Source organism: Temnothorax nylanderi, unplaced genomic scaffold (genome assembly GCF_030848795.1).
Source record: "Temnothorax nylanderi isolate EJ_2023f unplaced genomic scaffold, tnyl_v1.0 TNYL_tig0672_pilon, whole genome shotgun sequence".
Taxonomy (NCBI): Eukaryota; Metazoa; Arthropoda; class Insecta; order Hymenoptera; family Formicidae; genus Temnothorax; species Temnothorax nylanderi.
The window spans coordinates 56,549-83,294 of record NW_027249734.1 but is presented as its reverse complement, the minus strand read 5'-3'; the positions used below and the strand labels follow the sequence as shown (position 1 = coordinate 83,294).

Below are 26,746 nucleotides of genomic sequence, written 5' to 3'. Positions count from 1 at the left end.
TAGATACTATAGATATACACTATTCTCTGTAGAACAGATTTGCAATGTATTGTTAATTAAAATCTTTTTCTACAAGGGCTGCAATATATTCACAGCAGTACTAAAAATCTATAGTTTACATTACGTAATACACATGCAGACAATAGTGTCAGTATAGCAATGTGAATGGAAGGAAGATGAATTTAGATTATATAAATCTTTATGCTATAATTACAAATATACGATATTATAATGCATTTTAGCATATGCTACAAAAACAAAGATTATTATTCTCCATATTTTTGGTCTTCTTTCAGAGAGAAAATATGACATCGCAATTACCAATCTTTATATCGTGAGAGTTGGGGTCGATATCCTTATATCGGCAGAAATCCGTAGGAGAAGAGGATATTAGAGTTGACTTCATCTATCAATTTGGAAGAAAAGACACGTTAGATCCACTCTAATTTCAGTGTATTTCATACTGCCCCGACATAATTGGACCACCCAAATTTTCAAACTATGAAGAACGATTTCAGGTAATTATTTAGAATTATATTTAAAATAGACGAATTTCCCTCCATGACTTTAACTTTGACATATGTAGCCAAGATCACTCTCTTGAGGAACATTCCAAAGATTTAGCCGTCGTTATTGATTAAAAAGTTAGTAACAAAAGATATAAATAGAATATAGATTTCTACTATAGTACGTAATAAGCATGTATAGTAAATATATATATATATATATATATATATATATGTAAACGAGGTATAGGGGAGAGTTTGGATATTACCGAGCCCCTAAGAAGTGAAGCGTATATCTAAGCTTAGAAATGTTTTAAAAAAACAAAATGTGCAGTTTTAGATAGGTAATTTATTTTGGCTATCCATATATAATAGTAATAATCTTCAAAGTTAAGCACAAACTAAAATATTAACAATTTTCCAAAAAATGAGAAAACGCGGTATTACCGAACTGGTCTGATAATATCGTGCCTATAAAAATTACTCTGGCTTCAGCCAGTGACATGAAGTAGAACACAATAACAAAATGTTTTTTTATATTTATGCATTAATATCGTCTAGTAGGTTACCTACATATAAAAATAAGTGAATGTGTTAACAAATAACGATCATTATAAATTCAAATCAAAACTTAAGCAACGATCTTTTCTGTAAGCACCTTACATTGTAAACTAAACAGTCCTTGGTAACTCTTAACACACAGTTATCGTTATACCTATTGTCTATGAATTACAAAAACAACTTTAAAATCTTATCAGTCCTCCAGAATTCAATCAGTCTCAAATTTCAACTTTAGGCACGAAATTATCAAACTCGATCATTTCACTTACAACCTTAAAATATATAGAAAAGAAACGCGTGTTTCTAAAATCATTTGCAACCTAATTTTTATAGTGTTTTAGCCTATCAAATGCGTCAAATTTATTCGTGTAATGTAAATATTATATTACTCACCTCTATCGAAACTACCAGCAAAATTACAGTGAATAAGCAGAAAATCTTGCAGAGCGCAGTGTTTTCACATGGACGGCCGGAACGAACTGACAGCGCATTCGCGGGGGGTATTCCGTGTTAGTCTATGATATTAGATCATTGTAGGCGCGTAATACAAATAGTTATTGAGTTAAACAGTGGCGCGGAATTGTCAACCGCGCGGTAATATCCAACTCTCCCTATATATATATATATATATATATATATATATATATATATATACTTATACATAAAGGAAGAGGCTGAATTCCTCTTCCGCCCACATGTATGCTGTCTATAAACACATATCAGCAAATTGACTTTCCTTAATTAACACTATTATATTCCTCACACTTTTTTGTTAATAACGTTTGAATAAATAACGAACGACGGCTAAAACCTTTGGAAGGTTACTCAGGAGAGTGCTCCCTATAATATATATGTCAAGGTCAAGGTCGTAAAAAAAAGGTTGCTCCTCTAAACTAAATAATTATCCTATTTTATTCTTTGTGTGTCAATGGAGAAACATATTTCATATAGTATGTGTATTATCCGTTATATTGTCCTGTACAAAGTAATCGGAATCTAAAATATGCTACAACATTTTTTCTACTATTTGATACATTTTGACTTTTCAAAACAGAAATTGAATCGATGGAATAATGATATCGACATTTCAATAACTCCGTGGCAATACGAGGAATCCATGACAGATATTAATAGTATACTATGGCCGCCATGGCATCAACTTAGAAGACCGATCGGAAATAATTATATTGGTATGTGATACCTGAATTCACAACCCGCGGAAAACAGTTAAATATGAACTTTATATGGACCTTAATAAAATCTCCATTTAAATTTTATTTGATTTAAATTAATGCTGAATAACTGCATTAATATGGCTCATATTTGTTCTATATATAAAACTTAATTAAGAATATAAGAAGAAATGCCGATATACATTTCGATTAAAAATCTCGAACATATGAATACATGTCGTATATTCTTAATCGACGTGTATACTCGTACGTATGTTTCGTAGTATACAAAGTATATACGTACTTCTTACAGTATCATCATCACAATATTCGTATTTAATTTGGCTTAATAAGATTTAATTAGCTAATATATTCAATTTAAATATTAATCTTATTGAAACCATATATGAAATTAATAAGTTGTACATTTTATTCAAATTTCATTAAATTCAAATAAAACTTTTATATGTTCTTAATATGTTGAATTCAAATAAGACCTTTATATGTTCTTAATAAGTTCTAAATCTAATTTAAATTTAATTAAATTCAAATAAGACCTTTATACGTTCTTAATGAGGCTTTTAAGGCACAGCGCGCGCGCACCTGGGGCTGGATCCTTGAATTTATTCGCAAGAAAAACGTATGCGGAAATTCTGCTCTTATAAAAAAGTTGCAAGTTGATTAACTAAAAGCCATGCGATCAACTTGCAACTTTTCTGTAAGAGTAGAATTTGCGCATACCTTTCTCTTGCGAATAAATTCAAAAATCCAGCCCCTGTTGTAGCTTGCCGAAATTTTGCGGTTTCAATCAACAGGCAATGTTTTTCAAACGTTTTGTAATATGTGTTTAAAACTGATTTTCAAATATTTTTCAAACGTTTAAAAAACATTGTCTGCTAATTAGGATAATAATGGGATTAGAGAATATGGTATCAACAGAGAATGAGTTATAAGATAAAAAAAACGTTTATAAATTACAATTATTGTGTTTATATTGGTTTGCTTTAAATCCAGTGGTACAAAAAGAAGATAAGTAAACTTCTGATAAAATTAACGAAATGCGCAACACTTGCGCAGTAATCGAATACATAAAAACAATATTAATCGCTAGCAACAAAAAGATTGATGCAGTTGCACAAAATATTAATCACCATAAAAACCAAGAATACAATTTGCTAGCTCAAAAGAATAAAAATAGAGACATTTTTTATATACTTAATCAAATTGAACCCTTATGGAAAAATACACTCAACTTTTGGTGTTAACCGTTAAAAAAACACCATAGAAAAACTCTTAAAGTTGGGTGTGATTTCGGACCAATTGAAGGTTAACCATCATTTGAAGGTTAATCTTCAATTGGCGGTCCGAAATCACACCCAACTTTAAGAGTTTTTCTTCGGATGATGATGGTTAACCTTCAAGTGATAGTTAACCTTCAATTAATGATTAATCCTTAAAAAATGACGGTATAAACCCTAAAAATATGAACCCTCAAATGAAAGTAACAAATATGGCGTCCCAATGAGAATCTCTTAAGGAGGGTGGTTAGTCAAAGCAATTTGATAAGAATTAGTTCAATGGAGAATATTCGTCTATGGGAATCTGTCGTCCATATATGCAAAGTTGAAGATAATCGTCTGCATGGTTGTCGAGTAATTAATTATTGAAGTTATACTCTTGTCTCTCTCTTATACACGGGCGACAGCAAAAATGTTACTAACCTGTAATGTAACTCTCGAAAGCATATTAAAAATGATAAGAATTTAGTGAAAATAGGTGCAAATAACTCTTTAACATATTTAGGAAAAACTTCTCGAAGACTGAAATGATTCGTCTTTATAGTTATCAAGAATTGTAAAATAAAAAAACGGACCACATTTATTATTTCCACATTTAATGTGGATAATAACGTATTGGGTTTCAATTGTACAAACAACTCTTTTTAAAACCTTAGAAACAGCAATTAAATGCATTCCACATATTTATTTGCTAAAATTCGTTTATTTCACGCGACGAAAATCTAACCTATATGCTTTCCCCCTGCCGCGCCGCCTGCCTCGCACCGAGAACTAACCAACCTCCTTAAGGACTCCGCTCGCTGAACCGGATTCCTCGCCTCGATCCTCCCTCTCGGACGCTAGCTGCCGCAGCTCTCCCTTTCCTGGCGGTGAGCTCTCCCTGGTGATCCGACTCTCGCTCGGTTAGTCTCCAGAACACGCGCCGCAACGATCAATCCGTCAAGAAAGAAATAACGGACTCGACACGTTCGAAGAAACGCAAGCAAGTGCGGCCATGACACCTAATGAGTGAGGAAGGAGACGGGGGCTCTTTGAGAGTGGCGACTCGCGCGTCGCGCCATCTAATGTGAAACGATCGGGCGTTGTAAAACGCGAAAAGAATTCGAGCGCAATATCTGAACAAATTATTTAATTTTTAATAAGTCCAATTATTAATATTTATTTTCATAATTGAACTTATTTTTTATTTTGATAAATGTAATACAAATATCTTATTGTATTAATATTTAATATTAATAATTTAATTAGTTGCTTAATTTAACTTCTTGTTTAATAAATGAGCGGATGTAGTACTGAAAATGTACCTATTATATAATATTTTAATTTTCAAAATTGTCAAATTACAAACAGGAATTTTGTTGTGACTTTTACAGTTATAAAGTAACTATTTAATGGAAATGGAAGCCTAAAAAAATTAATATTGTAACGCAATTATTATAATGCTCAAATTATAAAATATTTACATTATCCATGTCTGCCAATACAATATAATTTTTTATTCATATTGCATTCTATATAATGGCAATGTTATTATATATTTGACAGGCAAATCAAAATAGCTTTGAATCGATATCGAAATGATGAAATATCCATGTCTTAACAGAAAATACATAATTTGCCTGTTTTTCGATATATATATATTTAAAATGATTAAAAACCCACATAGCATGCATATCAAAAAGACGTCCCGAAGATATCCCGAGAAGATATCCTATCTCCTAAATATATCTTCGGGATATCTTCTGGACGTCTTTTTGATATGCATGCTATGTGGGAAGCCAATGACCTACATAACTAAAACTGAAATTATAAAATATATGTACGATGTAGACAGTATAAAATAATTAACATAATTAAACATGCAGATTTGTGGTTGATAATGACAAAATTCAATAATAAACCTATAACCTAACAGACTACAACGCAAGACTAACATAACTCGCAGGTTTATTAAAATCTTATGAATCACAATTTTTGATTAAATATGAATATATGATGGGTCAATGGGAACACTTTCAATTAAATAAAAATTTAATTTGGGTGTTAATTAAAATTTTATTTGTTTCAAATACAAATAAAATTTGAACTCAGGATGGTTAGATGCTTATTAAATATTAATATGATCCATATATGCGTCTGGAAAAGTTAAATCCAATAGCAAGATCTTATTTAAATTTAATTTCGATCCAAATTTGGAACATATTTAAATTTAATTACTTTTATATTCAATATTTGGTTTTTATTTGAGTTTAATTTCGTTCATATAAATGACTAATATAAACCATATTTAAAACATATTTAACTCTTTTCCGCGGGAAGTAAGATATTGTTAATGAAGATACGCTTTTTTGTTGAGAAGAGAGTATAATTATATTTTCTTTTTTAAAGATATCGAGTTTCATGAAGCTGTATATCCAATCAGAGTTTCTATATACGAAATGTACAATCCTGGAGACGTAATTCAAATTTCGGCTCAAGATGATTCTAATAATGAGTGGTTTAAATTGTGGGGAACTGATTATAAGTCTGAGATTGATTCTAATAATGAGTGGTGGAGAAATTGTACAGAAACTGATTTATATACCAGACGAGTTTATTCTCTTCAACAACAAGTAGCGTTCCAATCTGGAACTAATAAGAATTCTGAGATTGTACCCCCGACATCAAGATTATTTTCTCCACCCTTATCACACCCACGTGACTTTAAAACGAAAATGCTAAGACTATTTTTTAAAGACAGAGGTACAGATTTCCATGGAATACCTCTTTACACAAAGCTAGATGCTGTGATGCTTATCGGTACATCAGAGTTGGTCCGTCCTAGAAATTATGAGAAGAGTTTAACTAATCTGTTAATGGAAATTAACTGCACGCACTTTCCACACCATGAGGATATTCATAATTTAACAGCAGATTTCAAAAATGCACACTTGGATATAGATTATTTGCAACGACATTTTCTGAATATTGCATTATAATGGAATATTGTAGGGATGGAAGGTATTATTATCAATATTAAATAATATTAAAATCTCTTTATTCTGTTAATAATAAAAATGAATTTGTTCCGATGTTATTTGCAGCTACATAAGAAGGGTTTCTAAGGAGAGTATTTTGAGAGAGAATTTGATGCACAAAATGTATCTCTGGAGGTAATTCGTCATTCGAATTATGCAAACCGTATAAAACTCTCTTCGGATGAATCCAAGGAGATATCACATCGCAATATATCTCAGCTTCCTGTAAAGTATTCTAAGAAGCCTATTTTTCATAATATTTATTGCAATATCATCTCGTGTATTAAAGTTTTATATTTTATCTTTGCAGGATGAAATACTACTAATAATATTAAAAAACTTGGATCTGATGACGTTATGCCGTTTGAATTGTGTAAATAGACGCTTCAATGATTTGATACGAGACCCTCAACTATATACACGTTTGAATATACACTGTCCACCTTCCGCAAAGTATTTTGATACTTTAGAAAATATACACTATTTTAATATGGCAAGACGTAATATGAGCAATATATTTTGTTATTTTACATCTAGATGTAAATATTTGCAGCAGTTAGATCTTACAAAAAGCATATTTAGTGTTGAGGATTTTGAAAACTTTCTTGATAATTGTGGCAGGTGTTTAACGCACTTAAGATTAGAATACTGCGGCGATTCTATCAATAATCTTGCCCTACTTAAAATTTCAGAGATATGTGTAAATTTGAAAGGTATGTATATATACATATAAAGTATATGAAACATGTGATTGTCGGGATTATTGTATATGCTCAACACATATCTCTTTTTTTTAGAATTGAATCTAAATTATTGTCGTGACATAGACGACAAAGGATTTTCGTATCTCGAGAAATTAAATGGTTTGGAACATTTAAACCTTTGTAATACACATATAAAAGCTGAACGCCTTTACAAAATACTGCAAAAAAATCAACGGATGCGTGAGGTCAATTTTAAACATTCAGTCTATATGAGAAATACAGCTGCAACACAGTTTATAAATTTGTGTCCTAACTTGGAAGTAATACGTTTAGAGGACTGTATTAATCTTACATCGCAGGATATTGACGTTCTCGCTGACTGTAAGAATTTACGAAAAGTGCACCTTCCCCGGTAAGTGTGTGCTTTTTAATTTTTTTTTTCTTAATACATTACTATATTCTTGATTGAAATTTGTGTTTGCTTCTCTTGCATTTCGAGGATCTTGAAAAAGTTACATTAATTTTCTTTGTGCTTCCTCATAGAGAAAGCTTTGTTTCTTGTGAAAAAATTTTTTCAGTTTTCTTTTTGCCAATGTGTTCTAAATATTCTAAAACGTTGAAATATCACATTTTTACAAAATGTCCGCACGTGCGCGCACGTGCGCGCGCGCGCGCGCGTGTGTGTGTGTGTGATATCGGGCTAAATTTTTTTTAATCAATAGAATATTATTAAAGGAAGGTTGGTATTGAATTTGGCGATGATCGGTAAAGGAGTTCTTTAACTTTATAAAAATTTTGAATGTTTTGAGAAATGTCCGTGGTAGCTCTAACTTCCGCAAATTTTGAGATATTGGGCTATTTATAATTCCATTATATTCTTCAGTCCTTTCTCTACCCCTATTTTATATATAATTCTTTAAGATTTGGTTGATTATACCTAGCTTTATACGCGATCAAAGGTCAATATGCGGAGTCCATATATAAACCGTATAGCCTGAACTCCCAAAGTCAACTTCGATTTGACATTGCGTCGATTGTAAAACCCTACTTGTGCTACTAAGCTGATCTATCAATTCATAAAAAGGTTAAACTTAAAATTTGAAAAGAAGTGTGCAAATTAGGAACTTGCTTCCTCATTATTACAGATCAATCGCTACCATTGTTCCTATTTTATTTGGTTCATAAAGCTGTCTCTATGCGGAAGCCAAACTAATAAATACTAATAATTATGCATCAAGTAAAATACAAGCTTCCTCATAAGAGGAAGCTTTATGAGCGAAATAAAAGGTTAAATTATTGCTCTGAATAGGAGCAATGGTAGCAATCTGTAATGATGAGGAAACGATGTGCAAATTTCTCATTTGCAACACTTTTTGTAATTGGAATACTATAATAATTATATGATTTTTGTTACAGATTGCGTCTTCCAACCGGTGATAATTACTTGCACAGATTACTTTCTTCCTGGCATCAACGCCTAGAATTACTTGCTTTACGCTTCACTTTCTTCACTGATCACAAATTGAAATTATTAACGCAGTGCAAAAACTTGAAGCAGTTACAACTTTATGGGCTGATCGACCTTACACCTGATAAGTGTTCCATTATTATGGAACAATGTCCAAAACTGCAAGAGTTTCATATCATATCTTGCAGTAAAATTGACGATTGTTTGATTAACGAATGGAAGGAAAGATATCCGCATGTGTCCATCTATACGCTTGAATTAATTTGAATAGTTTTGTTAACCCTTTTGGGATATATATGTATATACATATATATATATACATATATCAATTTACTTTTTAAAATTATCTAGCGAACTAGATTGTAAAAGAAGTTAATGCCTAATAAAAACGAAATATCCACATTTATTTATAATTTATTTTCGAACAGTTTTGTCTTCCTTTTCTTTTTTGTAATTTGACTCTTTTGACAGATGGTCATTTTTTGCTTGAAATAGTTGTTTAGCGAAATATTAAGGTGATTGGGCCATCAGAGCATGTCAAAGAAAAAAATCCGAATTAAAAATATGTTATAAGGAAAACCTAAATACGCTTAAATTTGCAATTTTGAGAAGATCTGACGTCTAGTTTTTGAGATATTAAATCTCAAAGTTGGCATTTTTAACATAGGTTTTATGGGAAATTGTACCGAAAACATAAATTTTTCGAGAATTTCACTCACTGTCTGTAAAGAAACAAGTTCAAAAAACTGAAAATAACATTATTTGATTCTTCTAGCACTTGTTATCTGTATAAGAAATTACTTATATTTTGGGTTATTCATCGAGTTGTGTATGCTTCCTTGAGTATTACCATTACGTGTCCCTTATTTATTACTTTCTTTCTATAAAACTGCGAGGGTTTGTTTACGACGAGTTATGCTTCATGCCTAATAGTCCACAATTTAGTGATGAAGAAAAGAATATTTTTGATTTAGATAGGTATCGAAAATCTCGGCGAGATTCTCGTCTCGTCTCGTCTCGAAATTTCTCGTATCGGCGCGGCAGCACTAAATGTTTAATTATTTAATAATAACATATATGTTGTTAAAATTTAATTTTTATTTACAAACAGAAGCACTACATCAGCACACGCAATTAACTAATTCTCCTACACTTAAATAAAAAATATTTCAATACGATAATTTTTCGCCAGTAATAAATTAATAAAAACGAAATTTTGTCGGCCTAACTGGCAATATTTTAATATCAATCACAACGACGTTTCGACCTCTGCTTTGGGTCCTTATCAAGTTACAAATTATTTAGCAATGCTGCAACAACACAAATTACCGATATTACACAGAAATTAATAAATAAATAATAATAAAAGTATAAATACAAAACTTACAATAATTGCGCGTCAAGTTTTAAATCTTATTATCATCGTTAAAAATATGCGGTCAGGAGATGTAAAAGAACAAACGCTAGAGACATGACCATGCCGTGTAAAGCTCGGAGAACGAATGGTAAATTCATATAAACAAACGCAGACTACCGTGAATTGTATAGAAGGTAAAGTCTAAAGCGAAGATATGATACGGTCATAGACTAATGGTAGATTTTCCGTGTCTTTTTGTGAGTTAATAGAGTCTGTATGTTTTTTAATGAACAACATTTCCGAGATTTCCCGTTTTTTGAGATTTTGTTCCCTACACGCAGAAAATTTTTCTCGAATAATGTAGAATACTCATAATAAAATTTACTAGATTTGCTCGGCACCGGTAGGATATACGCGTATTCAACCGGAAATTAATATATGACAATAGAAAAGTAATAGTTTGATCAGATACATCTTGTAACCTAAAGGTAAATAAGTTTGCCATACTAACAAGGAAATATGAGAAAAGTAAAAAAAGTCCCATACTAATATGTGTATATTCGACGTTGTAGCTTGAATTGCCAACTTCACAGATGTCTTGGATTGCGTGTTGTTTCTTAAGACAGTATAGGAAAAATATAATCCAGGGTGGTACCTAATGTGAACTGCATAGAAATATTCGTTGCGTATCTGGCAATAGTCTATGTTCTTCATAGAAATGCGATAGTAAACACGATCGTGGACGACGGAAGGCGCGCGGCGCGAGCGGCAACGCGGGCTCGCGCGGCGAGAGGGTTCGGCTTGCGCGGTGAGAGGGTTTGGCTCGCGCCCGCTACGCGGCGCATCGCCGGTATATTCTCGCGTGATTAAAATTCAACATCGACCCTTATATCTAGGGCAGCTCGGCAAGGTTTCTACAGCGTTCTGAAGTTCGCTCGTTTCGGACAGCTGACCGCCACAGCCTATAACGGCAACTTATGTTTTTGTTTTTGCCATGACTGCAACAGACGTCTCGTTTGTTGTCCATCAGCCATATTCGGGATAAAATATATTATAATCGGATTTTCTGTACGTGCATTTCTACATGTAGTAAAACGCGCTCTAAAGTCCCATACTTGATGGAAATATTTACTTCTACGTATAGTTTTATTCTTTGCTCTCTAAAATTTCCTATACTTTCTTGAAATCTTTTGCATATTATGACTATATCCTAGCCGTGCAAGATTAGTATGGTATTTACTTTGTTCGTGTATACTTATATATTCGAGAAAAATTTTCTGCGTGTACGTAAAATTTTTACATCTTGCCATTTAAAGTTGTGGTCGAAATCAGTTCTATGCTTGCTAACGACTGAGTGCTGGTTGGAGCGCTTGTTAATGTCAGCACTATGTTCTTTTACACGGGTCTCCAAGTGTCTTTTGGTCTGACCAATATAACATGCATTACAATCCGAGCACTCAAGTTTGTAGACCACACCAGTGCATTTCATATTCTCGAGTCTGTCCTTCCCTTTTTTAATTAATGTATCTAATTTTTTAGGTACGGTGTATAGGGTGCTTACGCCGTAATTACTAAAGGTCCTTCGCAAGCCTTCACTAAAATCTTTAAGATAGGGAATGGGCACATAACTTTTTAAATCTGGGATGTTATACCCTCTATCGTTGTTACTGCCGTCATTCGACCGCTTGTTAATTTCCGCAAGTCGTTTTTGAATATGTTTGTTAATTAAAGCATCTGGGAAACAGTTGTTCAATAAAATTGATTTTACCAAGTTAATGTTTTCGTCATGAAACCGCTCATCTGACAAGAGTATTGCGTGGTCAACCAAGCTAGTGATGGTATTGATCTTATATTTCAACGGATGGCTAAAAACTAACAAGCGATTCAGTTCTATTGACCGGCACATTTTATCGCAATTTTCAGTTTGTAAAAAGTACCTCAATATCAACTCTGACCTCTTCGTCACTAACGCGGATAAGGGTCAGACTACTGTCATTTTAAACAGACACGACTACATTACGCAAATGAAAGCGTTGCTTAGTGATCCATCTACATATAGAAAATTGAACAAAGACCCGATAAAGAAGATCACCTTGAATCTTAACAGTTTAGTGAAATCATGGTTGAAAAACGATATTATTGATGCGAAGGTTTATAATGTACTAAATTGTACGAATGGCAACCTTCCACGGTGTTACGGGCTCCCGAAGATCCACAAGGAAGGCTATCCGCTTCGTATTATTGTATCGGCCATTGGAAGCCCGTTATATAATATCGCGTCCTATCTACACAACATCCTTGATAAGGCTGTCACGAAACCGATTTCTCATGTTAAAGACAGTTGGTCCTTTGTGAGGAGTATGAAGCATTTCAGCATCCCTCCTGTCCACATCCTGGTCTCTCTCGATGTTGTTGCGCTGTTCACTAACATACCCATTGAACTTGTTTTGACCGGAATCGAAAAAAGGTGGGATGCAATATCGACGAAGTCCCGGATGAATCTTGATCAGTTCCTACACGCTGTTAAGATGGTTCTGAGCTCCACCAGTTTTTCCTTTAATGGCGAATTTTACGAGCAAATCTTCGGCAGCCCAATGGGTTCTCCTCTCTCGCCTATTTTGGCGGACATAGTGATGGATGACTTAGAAACTCACTGCCTTCGCTCCTTCGACTCTCAAATTAAGATTTTTCGTCGTTATGTGGATGACATCTTTATGTGCATTCCGAGTTCAATACTTAATGACGTTGTGGTGGCTTTTAATAACTATCACCCTCGGCTCAAATTCACGTATGAACTGGAGAAGAACAATGGTTTGAGTTTCTTAGATACTATGGTTTTTAGATATGATAATCGCTTAGTTACGAACTGGTATCGAAAACCAACGTTTTCGGGCCGTTACATCAACTTCTTCTCCAGCCATCCGTTGAAATATAAGATCAATACCATCACTAGCTTGGTTGACCATGCAATACTCTTGTCAGATGAGCGGTTTCATGACGAAAACATTAACTTGGTAAAATCAATTTTATTGAACAACTGTTTCCCAGATGCTTTAATTAACAAACATATTTAAAAACGACTTGCGGAAATTAACAAGCGGTCGAATGACGGCAGTAACAACGATAGAGGGTATAACATCCCAGATTTAAAAAGTTATGTGCCCATTCCCTATCTTAAAGATTTTAGTGAAGGCTTGCGAAGGACCTTTAGTAATTACGGCGTAAGCACCCTATACACCGTACCTAAAAAATTAGATACATTAATTAAAAAAGGGAAGGACAGACTCGAGAATATGAAATGCACTGGTGTGGTCTACAAACTTGAGTGCTCGGATTGTAATGCATGTTATATTGGTCAGACCAAAAGACACTTGGAGACCCGTGTAAAAGAACATAGTGCTGACATTAACAAGCGCTCCAACCAGCACTCAGTCGTTAGCAAGCATAGAACTGATTTCGACCACAACTTTAAATGGCAAGATGTAAAAATTTTACATAGGGAACAAAATCTCAAAAAAACGGGAAATCTCGGAAATGTTGTTCATTAAAAACATACAGACTCTATTAACTCACAAAAAGACACGGAAAATCTACCATTAGTCTATGACCGTATCATATCTTCGCTTTAGACTTTACCTTCTATACAATTCACGGTAGTCTGCGTTTGTTTATATGAATTTACCATTCGTTCTCCGAGCTTTACACGGCATGGTCATGTCTCTAGCGTTTGTTCTTTTACATCTCCTGACCGCATATTTTTAACGATGATAATAAGATTTAAAACTTGACGCGCAATCATTGTAAGTTTTGTATTTATACTTTTATTATTATTTATTTATTAATTTCTGTGTAATATCGGTAATTTGTGTTGTTGCAGCATTGCTAAATAATTTGTAACTTGATAAGGACCCAAAGCAGAGGTCAAAACGTCGTTGTGATTGATATTAAAATATTGCCAGTTAGGCCGACAAAATTTCGTTTTTAAAAAATATTTGTAAATAACATGTAATATATTTCTTTTTTTTGGATTATTTAAATTCCTTTTACTATATTTTGAAAGCTATAACAAAAAGTTATAGATTTTATATGTTAATTATAGATTTAATATATAATTTATTGTAATTTGGAAATTTAAAATAAATATACAGGAGTCAATAAGGAAGTCATTGACTAACCAAAAGGTGAATAGTACAAATGTAAAAATATCCATATCTATCAAATAGCAACCAGGGATATCCATTAAATATCCACGTGTGATCCACGTATCCATATCTATCAAATAGCTACCAGGGATATCCATTAGATATCCACGTGTTATCCACATATGTATCCATTTCTGTGGAATTATCGCGGAGATATTTTATTATAAATGAATTATTAATTAGAACAATAAAAATTAAATCTGGCCGAGAGTCAACGCGGTTATTTGTGCGTAAAAAATCAAAATTTATTTATTAATTCTTCTTACATCTTCGTCCGGACGAATTTTGATTTATCACGCACAAATAACGCGCGTTATTTGGCCAGATTTAATTTTTATTGTTAATTATCGAGAGTTCTATCTACCCATACAGCACAAAATATTTTTAAAATATTTTTAAAATATTTTTTAGGAAGATTAAAATAATTTACAAAAATATTTTTAGAATGTTTCTATGTCCGCCAGATCATGTCAAAAAAATATTTTTAAAAGATTGCAAATAAGTATATTCAATAATATTTGTAAAATCTTTTAGAAATATTGCTTCGAAAAATAAAATATGTTTGACCCAATCAGCAGTAATTGTTTCACGTTTGAAAGATTTTTTTAATATTTGAAAAATATACATCTTTACATCTTACTTTGGAAAATATTTTGTATATTTATAGCATCGCAGTGGCACAGATACAGTAGCGCAACTCTCTGTCGGCGCCTTTGATGTTAGTGTTGTCCAAAATGGAGTGCGCATGCGCGAAATAAGTAAGCGCCCACTAACACCATCTGAACGTCTTTCTCTGAACTTCTTTCTCAGTTGCTCTTCCTTTCTCCGCTCTCACTCAGCTTTTACATGAAATTAATCTGAATTTAATGAAAATAATAAAGATAAATATTTATTATGTATTAAAAATAAGAAAAATATATAAAAATGAGAAAAAATAAAATTATATAAATGTGATTGAATAATATAAATGTATTGAAGTATAAAATTAATAGAAAATATAATGTTATATAACATATATTGAACAATCGAAAAGCAAAATATAATATTTTATACATTATACTTATAAGAAAACAATTATAATTATAAAATATTTAATATAAAATAGTTTTATTACATTAAATGAAATAAACGAATGATTTAATTATGCATCCAAAATAAAAATGAGATATACTATATTCATGCGATAAATGAAATTTTAATTTTAATACGACGATATGTTCCCAGATAGCACGGAGAATTGAAAAAGAATTCTTTTTAAATTCCTGATTTTTAAAATGTATTCTTTTTCCGTATATCATTTCTGTCCCAAAACAACTCTTAAGAGTTCAAAAGAAATTCTTTTCTATGTCACCAATTCTGAGTTCTTCTTCAGATACAAAAAAAATCACTTTTCTACTCCATAAGAATTCGTAATATATTCGAAATTATGTTTAGATAGTATTCTAATAGAGCTCTATCTAAGCGCTATTTCGAATGCATTGCGATTTCTTATGGAATAGAAAAATAATTCCTTTGTATCTGAAGGATAAGAAAAAATCCATCATAATCTGTCCAAAAACAGTTTCTACATCAGAAAGAACATAAAATGTACTAATCCATTTTATGTTCTTTCTGATGCAGAAACTGTTTTCGGATAGATTATGAAGGATTCTTTCTTATCCGATGTTACAGACAGAATATTAGGATTATAAACACTGAAATTAGGAATATAAATATAGGAAAATATAAAATAGAAGTATCCATGACTCCTATATCGATTAATGATTATATTACTAAATTGGTATACAGATTTGAAATATTGTATCATTAATTGTTATAACAAACAATTCGTATAATATGAGCGACATATTTATCGTATACATACAGACATGCAAAATAAAATTTTATATGCAAAATAATCAATGTATAATATGATATTATGAAAATATAAAAAGTGTCCCGAAAGAGTGGCCGAGTAACGATTCGAAATTCTACAAACATATTGTTACTTCGCAGAAGCAGCGACGATCGTTGTATTTCGGAATTCGGACGCGCTTCCGCGCGTCCCGTTAATGCTTCATCGAATGAGAGTCTTTAGCGATTGGAAGGAAAACATACGTATGTACTTCGATAGATATGCATCAAACAATTGGCAGTAAATGGCTTATATAAAATGTGTCTGGATAGAATAATGGACATATGTATTATATTATCTTGATGATTCCCATACGCCGGATTGAGCATTGCGTTTATAAATTTATAAAATTTCTCCTAAGAGCCGTTCCTGATCCGAGTAAGCAAAAGTCCACATACAAAAATCCACATACGAAGTTGCAACACCATGGATTTAATAGCACTTTGATATTCCCATTTAAGATAGCAGATACAATGAAAGAATCTATGGACAGATTTGAATATATTCTGTCTGGTCTTAGAAATGTCGATAGGTTTCCGTTTAACGATGCTAAACTGGTAATAATTTCTGCTCCGGTGTCAGTCTTCAAGGATAATACAATCTGTCTTGTATTTAAATGTAAATCAGGTACACCGAATTTCCTCGATTTCGTCGGCACTGCTATATTTTGCGAATTCATATCCGTAGTTTCATTCTTCTCTGTAGGTACTTGCACGTCGTCATCAATAAAACACGATAATACCTAGAACATTGATATAATTTAGAACTGTTGAAAATATATACGAATATGTTATACATTCTTTGTTGAGTTACCTTATTCCGTATGTTATAAAGTTGATTGAGCCGGGATAAAGAGAGATGTACTTTCGTCGGTCGTCCCATTTCAATGAAAAACTGACGGTTTTTGCCTAGAATCATTTCAGATTTTATTGTCGCAAAAGAAGGTGGGCCGGGTCGTGTCTGGATGTGGATCTCCATGCTTTGTTTCTATCATATAAATTTTGAAATCCTTCTCGCTCGGTATTGCGTTTAGATTTTGTGCATCGCCGAGCGCTGTTATTGTTATATCGAAACAAGATATCTATAAATTCCGCAACAATATTAATTAAAATAAAATATTTGATAATATGCCACATTAATATTAAATGACGTATTAATTTTTTTTAAGTATAAAGATGGTATAATACGTACTTGTATCTTTTTAGATAAATGTTGCTGAGAGAAGTAAATGTTTGGCTGATTGATTATTAGGTAAAGTAATGGCTGTTTTACATTGTCATTATCGTCTTCGCAGTCAGTTTTGTGTATATCCTAAAAATAATATTCATATTTTAATAATAATATTAAAATACTGCAATTGAATAATTAATCCCAATGTAACTATTGCTCACTATGTTATCCTCTAAATCAAGGAATGTGTTACGTCCAACCCCGGGATTAGGATAAGAAAATCTGGGAAGCGAAGGAATGGCTAACCAGGGGGGTCGGGGTAAGGAAGGACGCAACTCGAAGCTTAAGAATAGTGCTCGCAGGTACGCGCTCTGCGGCGCGTGGCGCGAGCCCGAACGCAGTTTTATGACTCAGGAAGGGTCAACGTTTGTAGGGACGCTAAGACGCCTTCCGTGAGCGGTGCGATCGTCGGTCCTCTTTTGAGTCAAGGAATTTAATCCTTTTAACTCGGGATCGGACCTCGTGCGATTTCGAGAGGAATAATAGTACTGAGATTGAGGTCTTATTTAAAATAAAAAGAACATTTAATTAAATTTTATAGACAAATTAAACATTTATTACACAATATAACAATACGTGTTGCTGAGATTGATAGGGTGAACATTACAATAACATAATGGTTGTACCGACATTGGTAGAGAATCAGGTATTGAGATGAGCCGGAGTGTATGTTATTCGAGTGTGTGAGTGTATATGAGTACTTGAAATTTAAGTCGACATTAAGAACTAAATATAAAGAAAAGGTTGGGGAGTGAAAACAGAGGGACAAGAATTTTATGGATTAAAAAAAGAGATGATTGTTAATCTAGGGTGACTATTTCGGGAGGGTTAGGTTCATCGATGTCGATGGTGGAGGCGGTCGAGGGGGTCGGCGATGGTACCCTGTGTTCGACCGGAGGAGGGGGATTGGGTCTAACGGGGAGTATGCGGAAAGGGCGGACGCGGCAAACGGGGCGATAAGGTGCGGGAACGAGGCGAGAGGGTAGGACAACGCGACGGGGTGGGGCAACGGGGCGATTCTCCCGTGATGAGCAACAGGGCTCCTCCGTAAACGCTGGTGGAAGCGGTGGAATGGCGAGATGCGGAGGACCGGGGTTATCTTGTTCCTGGGGAAATTCCGATCCTTGGGTTTCGACCTCCTTTCGCGCCCGCTTATGTTGACGACGTCTTTCGTGTCTCGCGGCGTTTCGCGACTTCTCATGGGTGGGACCGGCCGAATCCACTACAAGTTAGCGGATTGTTAATTATTAAAATCCGCCAACTGGGGGGAAGTCACCTCAGGTTTTGGAGATCCAAGGAGTGGCTCGAATCTACCAACGAGTCAACTAACTCAACCAATATACCTCGAGTCCACCGACGAGTCAGCTAACTCAAAGCAATATACCTCGGTCCACCGACGAGTCAGCTAACTCAAAGCAATATACCTCGGTCCACCGACGAGTCAGCTAACTCAAGGCAACATACCTTGGTCCACCGACGGGTCAGCTAACTCAAAGCAATATACCTCGGTCCACCGACGAGTCAGCTAACTCAAAGCAACATAGCTTGGTCCACCGACGGGTCAGCTAACTCAAAGCAATAGAGAAAGACTATGGCGGATCTACCGATAAATCGGCTAATTCGGATAGTTGAAGGTTATAACTGAGAGACTTCCCTAACCCGTGAATATATAAACGAAGGGGAGCCGATATATATACGTGTGTGTGTGTACAGGACTTACTTTTTGATGAAACAGGTGTATGGGTATCTCTGTCGGGGCTGGTGCTGACCGCAGGTCTCGCCGGGTCGGTAAGATGGATGGTGGCACTTAGCGCGCACAGACTTTACTCGCGATCCTTTAGGGTGGCAACAACAGAAAATTGTTTTCAATATAACGAAACTAGAATGAGTATACGGACTCAGGACTGGACTGTCTCGTGCCGGATCGGAAGTGTCTGTACGTGCTTAGAGTCGCGATTTTTATAGGAAAGTTCCAAGGGTGGAAAGGGTGGATTTCCTTGTGGGAGGTGTCTGGTTTTCGTTTTGGGACTTTTGGTTGGTGGGATTCTTCTAATTTTTATCTAGAGGGTTTTCTATTGGGCGAGACGTTTCTCACCCAAGAGCCAGATCTTAAGTTTTCGCCTATCCTAGAAAGCTAGAGACGGTTATCGATTTTTCCGGTTTTCCATTGGTGAGTCCCCTCGTAAGGCCCCCACCGTCCTATCGGGGGTGCAACTCATCGCTTCTCCCAGTGTTGCATGACGCATTTGTTTTCGACTATTGCCGATTTTCCTTTTATTAGGGGTCCTTATTTATCTCGCGACCCTGTTCCTATGTTAACAGACGATCCATACCTCTCGATCTTAAGTGCAAACAGAAACTTCCACCATGTGTATTTTAGAACACGTGTTAGGCTTTGTTTCTGTTTGTCGGAAACATCGTACGAGCAAACCTCGCTCGATGCAATAAAGATTTTTACCAATTTTATCTCCGACTAAGGCCCTTTTCACGCGTCATGTCGCCGGGTGGGCCAGACAACTGATAGAATTCGTCTGGGAGGTCGCTTTTAGTTCCTCAAGCAAATAGGCAGTTTGATCGTAAAAAAAAAGGAATGCGAGGAGATCAAACCTCGCTTGCCGATCGATAACCGTCTGCGCTTAGTTTACTTATCTTAAACCTAGGGCTATCTTAGGTACCTAAGAATTCTCGCGAAAAAGGGGAATCGTGGAGTCTGCAGGACGTAACAAATGTATTCTGGACTTCGTATAGGATAAATGTTATCTTTCCGCAATTTACTAAAAATTCAAACGGTGGAAGTATCATAGTTTCAACCATGGGCCTTCCCTACAAGAAAAAAAAATCATTACTTTTAATATAAATTCTGAATTAAATCATGAAACGCTGTTATATGATAACTTACAATTATTGTGGAATGCATGCTGGACATTTCAAAATCGACACCACTATCTTTTGTGAAGTCGATATCTGAATCATCTGACGTCTGTTTCAGCCAGCTAATGGGTTTAATTCTTTGAGCTCCTGAAGGAAATCTTTGAACTATATTATTAGAACTATTTTTATCGTCCAGCTTCTCGAAATTTCCAGACAATAACGTCATAAATTCATTATTGAGCGTTGATATTAATTTAATTTGATCTAAATTTATTGTCAATTCTATGTCTGTAATGCAATTTACTTCTCAACGGCGCTTCCACAGACAATTGTGTCTCCTTTAAATGTGACAGCTGGGGCAATAATTAAGCAGAGATCAAATCTGGGATTAAATATTAAAATTAGAATACTATAATTATCATATAAATTTTTACGCGTTTAAATTATATTAATTGTATTACTTCGTTAATACTGGAGATGTTGAAAAGTATGGATCTAGACTACTACCATTCCCGAGCTTATTCCACTCTAATGCTGGATTCTCGTTCATTGTATATAAGTACGATTGAGACATCCTCTCTGAAAACAATGACGCTTGTATCAAATCTGGATGTTTCAAAAATTTTTCTTTTAAGTTTTACAGTTTAGACAATGTATAAAATATTTCCTTAAGAATTATGGAAAAAACAATACAGTTTTGATGGTAAACCTTATTAAAATGCTTAGCTGATAATTCTTCCAAGTAGTGGTATATGCACACGTACACTCCTTTAACACTAATTTGATATTGTCGATCCTCTACAGCCGAACCTGGTACGTTTAATATATTTGCTCGAGCAGCCAGTTGATAAATGTCGGTTCGCAATGGAACTCTACAAATTGGATTTTCTGCATCCGGCGTAATATACGAATTCCGTCCAACTATATAATATATAATATAATACCAAAATAAATAAGTTTAAATATTAAATCTTTATAATAAGGAAATTATACAAGAGCAAAATGGTTTACAACCTGAAGCATCAATAAATCGTGTTGTAATTTATTCGTATCAGTCGACATCATGAGACGAAAACCTTTGAATTCCAAATGTATCAATGGCAACGATTCATTATTCAAGTTGGTTATGCCAACTAATGGTGTTTTGCCATGTTTTTATAACGGATAGATTCCGTGTTTTTTTCAGTAGATGAATTCAGGCACGTAAAAGGTTTCATCAGTTGAGCATATTTGCTAATTACACTAATTGGTAAGATTATATCGACCATTTAATAAGTATTTCAGAAATGTAACCGTTCGTAGACAACGTAGAATCAAGCAGCAATTCTTTCTAGATATTAGAGAGTATCACAGAGTTAGTTTCACAAGATAAATAGATAAACGATATTCTCTTAATTTAAGCATGACTGATTTTAAGTACAATGATTGAATAATTATCCTACCTCTGAGGTTTGTAACCACTTTATACTCTTAAACTCTTTTCACTTTCATCACAAACGTAGTTATTCAGAGTCTGTCAAACACTTCTAACAGCTCTCAATAGCATTCAGTGGCTAATTGAGCTAATTCCCTCCAAATTTCTGTTCCAATACAGATAGGCATTTACTTAAGGGGTTAGTCTACCCTGGAGAGCAAAAAAACAAGCAAATTTTCAGGAATTAATTTCAGACAAAATATCGGTGATACATGAATGATTTTTTTTGCATTATCTTTATTAGGGTTTCAAGAACATGTACAAATTTTTTGGGGTAAAAAAATTTCAATATGGCGATGAGGCACACCTTCGCGCGCAACCATGTTTTTTAGAGGTGGTCAGACGGTGTACATGGTTTCTGACATGTGGGTGGTCTGAAACAAAAAAAAATATATGGTCATTAACTATATTGTATTGTCTTCGGAATGACGGAGCTTTTTTTCTCTCCTCGTTTTTGGCGTCAAGAAAAAAATTCCTGAATTTTTCACTGCATTTTTGGACCCAAATTACATGTTATTATTATTAATAATTATTGAACAAAATATTATAATGATAAAATCGTCCGTCATTCCGAAACTACTATTCCATAGAATATGTGTGCAAAATTTCAAGTCGATTCATCGATTAGAACTCGAGATATCGTGTACACCGTTTTGAAAAACATAGTTTCGAGAAAAACGCATTTAAAGTTTCGGGACTAGTTTTTTGAGTGAAAAATTGCATTTTAAGCGTCTTACCGTTAATCAGCCATAACAGTGAACCTTCCTGCTCGTGAAAATCCTCTTCGAGAGCCGATCGTGCTGTTCTTCTCTCAATTCGTCCTTCTTTGGAGGTCTCGAACGACCGCTTGTCAGCAACCGAAATTCTCAACTCATCTGCTTTGTCGCACATTTCAACGGCATTTGGCCCAATTTGCAAATTCAGGACGCTCATCATTTGCAGGATACTCTCGTAGCCGTGATTGAAGATGCTTGCTGCAAAATACGATGCCACTTCAACTGTTTTTGCGCCACTAAACACTCGTTTCGGAGCAAACGACCATATCATAGCGTTGAGACTCTCGTTGTTGTTTTGTGTGAATCCGCCGACACATCGCGAAAACAAAATGTCGTTGCTAAGCTCTTCGTATATGGGAGTGACGGCCTTTACAATATCATTGGCTATAGCCGGTTTATGTTTGTAAACGGCGAGTTTATCCTCTGCTTTTGCTTGCTGCCCTTTCGTTTTTGTACATGGCCAACACATTCTTTTTTTATTATACTAAAATCGTCGCCATACGGATGAGATTCGGTAATTCCTTTAAATGTTTTGCAGTTTCCATCACCGACATACGAAGAATATTTCACGTTGTAAAATTCCTCCGATCTTTTGAATATTTCTATGGCAGCGTCCACCTCCATTTTTCCGGCACTTCCGTCGTGAATGGCACTGCACTCCTCTGCATGGGTTTCCGACCATACTTGGAATTCCGATGTGTCTACTTTTGATTTCCAATACTCGCACTGTTTACAATACGAGCATTTCACCACGAGGTCAAGCACTTTTCCAGTGTAAGAGCCGATCACAGTTGTCACACCTTGCAGCGACGAAAAGCCGCGTTTCCTCCATGTTCCGTCGCCAGAAACTGTTAACCCTCTCGATTCGGCTCCATTTTCGGCATTTTCCGTCAACTGTTTTTCTTCAGCAACGGCTGCAGAAAACAGTTTAGTGGCAACGGCTTTCGACGCACAATAAATATTATTCATCACATCATAATAAACGTTTTTATGGAAGATTTTCGGGAGGTCCATTATGCCACAGAACTTTTTAATGCCATCGTAACCGATTCCAAGGAGTCTCATAGCGAAAACGATACGCCTGTTGACTTCGTACGCGGTTTTTATGAGCGGACAAGAGAGGATGTAGCGTGGTTGACATTTAACGCAATTGACAACTAACTTGAATCCAAGTCCGCGAATACTTGATTCAGAAAAAGTGATATTTCCACCGCACTCTTTGCATTTCACCATTTCACTCAACGTTGAAAAAAATGTTAAAAACACAATCAAACGGTATCCGTAGCCAGCATTTACAGGCACTTCCTCCGAGTCACTTTGTAATTTTTTCGCGGAAGCACTCGTCGACGCGGTTTCGCTCTCGAACGAATGTCGATTCGGTGGCGGCGGTCTTTTTTTACTTCTTGAAGGTCGTTCAGGATTTTCACGTGAACCCTTTTTGCCAGAATGCGTACGCTTCATTTTCCGACAATTTTCAACTTTCCACGATACGTTCGACCACGCGGGAAACGGCGAAATGACGACAGCTGTTCGAAACTATGGCTATAAAATGATGCAATACTGGCGTGCTGTCTGTTGAAAATGCTTCTGACTGACTATAAAGTACTTCTAACGACATCTGTTGGTGTCGTTAGTGTATTAGAGAAGTTCAAAAATGAATAGTAAATCATTACGCTGTACCCGCCGAGCAGGTAACGATTTGCCGCAGGTAGGCGTTTCGGAGCACTCCGGAGCGCTTGGGTAAAAGCTCGAAATTTCAATGAAAACGATTTCTGGCAGGTATGAGACCTTTTGTCCCTTATTCTAGAGGGTTTAAAGGATTTTTTAAGCCAATTAAAAAAAATCGATTTTTTGAAAATTCCAGAGTAGACTAACCCCTTAAAATACAGGATCAATTGTATCAAATTCAAGAAACCACCATTTGAAAAAATTGACCCTGGCTAAGATAAACATCAGCGAACAATATATCATAAGGAAAACGCTGTTGTACAAGATATTAAGGCTCCTGGTCCCTGAGCCGAGAACTTCGAAGCGACGGTGGCGACGTACCGTCGCGGTAGAAATAAGAACTCTCTCCTCTCACTCTCTCCAATGGAGAATTCTGTCCTTTCAGTCCTTTGTGACATGTTGACAACCTATTTTGTTGTGCGTGCTATTTCTTTATTATTCGCTCTGTGCTTGTGCTCTAACGTTTAACGTATTCGTGAAAGTCGTAAAATTGGCCGAAAAGTAAGATTTGTACGCGGAAGGAACGTTTTCACCTCCTTTCGATAGTCGTTAAACGGCTGTTTTTCCCGTATGTTTAGGCTTCGTTTTATGGTTGTTTGTTTATTGTCGAGGGAAAAGGGTAGTTTTCGGCCAATTTCGGAAGTGTTCTGAAACAATCTATAGTGATGTTTTATTGAAATGTCTTTTTATTTGAAAATGGCACGCACAACAAAATTGGGTGTTTTCCTCGCCTCGATAGTAAGAATCCAATATGGCCGCGGTGACTACCCAGGAGCCTTAAGATTGGAAAACATCTTTTCTTAACTTCTATTGACAGTTTTCTTACTTTTGAGGAAATGTTAAAAAATGACCAAGAAGCTTTTATGCAAGTCGTAAAGTAAAGCTGCTTATTATTATTAAATTATGTATATATTAAATTATAACCTTTCTCTTATCTAAACTATATTGAATTCTTCTTGTTTTAGAGGCTTTTAGACAACAATCCCTTGTAATACAGAAAAAGACTTAGAACATTCTATAATGGAATGGCTTAGATTTGCAAACACCCGTAAACAAAGAAGAAAATTTTAAAAGGTAAAAAAGTAACATAATGTATTTTGATACACAGAAAGAATCACTGAAGATGTTACTAATATTTCTGAAATTGAACGAGAAATTCTTATTTTCCAGCAACTGTTTGGTAAAGATCCGGAAAGATTAATAATCCGTTTAAAAGGAAAGAATAAGAGTTTGAAGAAAAATAGTAAAAAAGTTATATTGAACTAGAGCACCTGTATCGCATTGCCTAAAGAAGAGTTAAAAGGCACCTTAATTTCCCTTATCCGAAGAGTGACTTCAAAAACTTCCCCTCCTAGGATCATCTTTCTGAGATAATTGGCAGAGATAATTCGCAGAGATAATTGGAACACGAAATAAAACTCATAATAAAACCTAATACACACATCGAGTAGTTAGGTTATAAAACTGTCCTGTGTCCTGCTGCAAATATCAAAACCTTCTTGCATCTGTTTAACAGAGTATTTAATTTTTTACAAAAATTAAAAGACATTGTAAATTAAATTAAATATTGCTAATTACTTTAATCCTGTTAATTAAATTAACAATGTTACGATTTAATAAATTCATTGCGCGTTAATTAAATTATTTTTTATATCAGAACAGAAAACTTAATTTTTAATTGCCAGATTTATTATTGGACTCTAATTAAATATTACGTTAGCGTTTATCTTCCTTCATATAAAAGTAATAATCAACATTCAATATTTAATCATGGCATATCATTGAACAACATGCACATAATTTTTTTATAATAGTTTACACAAATTTTAGCTCATAGTCCACAGAGTCGCGATTTTGTAACTCGTTATGCAGTATATTTATCGTTATGTTGTCGTTGCGCAGGTATACTATATGATAAAAAGGCTGCGCAACGACAATATAAACGATAACAATACTGCATAACGAGTTACAGACTCGCGGCCTATATAATTTCAGTCATTCCTATAATTTTAAAAATTGGTCTAAATTTCTTGTTAAAAATATATGCATTCAAATAAGTTGCGATTTCGATAATTTTTGATCCCATAAAGAATTTTTAAAGCAATTTGTCGTATAAACAACATATATTTTTATACTTGTCGCTTTATATTTTTAGAAACATGTTAAGATTTCAAACTTTAAAATTATATTTAAAAAATCGATTTTTTGCTTTCCAAGGTAAATGTTTCTCTTTAAAGGATTAATGTATGTATAATTATTGAAAATACTAGATAAACAGCTGCACATTTTTCGAAATTGAAGGCGTAATTGGTATCAATATGATTATTAAATAATCTAATTATCATTTTTTACACATTCTCTCCTTTCAACGACATCAATGCTCTTAACTCGGAATTCTAGTATACAAGAAGTCGACTTTATTATTCAACACCATTCGTTTTCTTAGCAGCTACGGCGAAGCTATCACTAAATGCAATGCATTATGTAT

The 26,746-nt window shown here is 34.5% G+C and overlaps 3 protein-coding genes and 2 long non-coding RNA genes across 5 annotated transcripts; 3 read left to right on the top strand and 2 right to left on the bottom strand.

Annotated features, from left to right (window-relative positions):
• Positions 1 to 472: 472 nt before the first annotated feature.
• Positions 473 to 6,486, top strand: LOC139784762 (uncharacterized). The gene is made up of 3 exons (XR_011721673.1): positions 473 to 518; positions 2,122 to 2,257; positions 5,926 to 6,486. It is a non-coding gene; the product is annotated as an uncharacterized lncRNA (long non-coding RNA).
• Positions 6,487 to 6,664: 178 nt separating this feature from the next.
• On the top strand, positions 6,665 to 9,042 carry LOC139784761 (F-box/LRR-repeat protein 4-like). Its single transcript, XM_071723958.1, has 5 exons — positions 6,665 to 6,779; positions 6,865 to 7,007; positions 7,092 to 7,267; positions 7,352 to 7,670; positions 8,675 to 9,042. The coding sequence occupies exons 2-5, from the start codon at positions 6,904 to 6,906 to the stop codon at positions 8,991 to 8,993; spliced, it is 918 nt and encodes a 305-aa protein (XP_071580059.1). The 5' UTR covers positions 6,665 to 6,779; positions 6,865 to 6,903; the 3' UTR covers positions 8,994 to 9,042.
• A 2,876-nt stretch (positions 9,043 to 11,918) lies between these two features.
• On the top strand, positions 11,919 to 13,157 carry LOC139784764 (uncharacterized). Its single transcript, XM_071723959.1, has one exon. It carries the CDS (start codon positions 11,919 to 11,921, stop codon positions 13,155 to 13,157), a length of 1,239 nt encoding a protein of 412 aa, XP_071580060.1.
• Positions 13,158 to 16,184: 3,027 nt separating this feature from the next.
• Positions 16,185 to 17,491, bottom strand: LOC139784767 (uncharacterized). The gene is made up of 3 exons (XR_011721675.1): positions 17,371 to 17,491; positions 16,993 to 17,260; positions 16,185 to 16,921 (listed from the first exon to the last, which is right to left on the bottom strand). It is a non-coding gene; the product is annotated as an uncharacterized lncRNA (long non-coding RNA).
• A 4,476-nt stretch (positions 17,492 to 21,967) lies between these two features.
• LOC139784766 (uncharacterized) lies at positions 21,968 to 24,042 on the bottom strand. Its single transcript, XM_071723960.1, has 2 exons — positions 22,492 to 24,042; positions 21,968 to 22,128 (listed from the first exon to the last, which is right to left on the bottom strand). The coding sequence occupies exons 1-2, from the start codon at positions 22,997 to 22,999 to the stop codon at positions 22,040 to 22,042; spliced, it is 597 nt and encodes a 198-aa protein (XP_071580061.1). The 5' UTR covers positions 23,000 to 24,042; the 3' UTR covers positions 21,968 to 22,039.
• Positions 24,043 to 26,746: the final 2,704 nt, after the last annotated feature.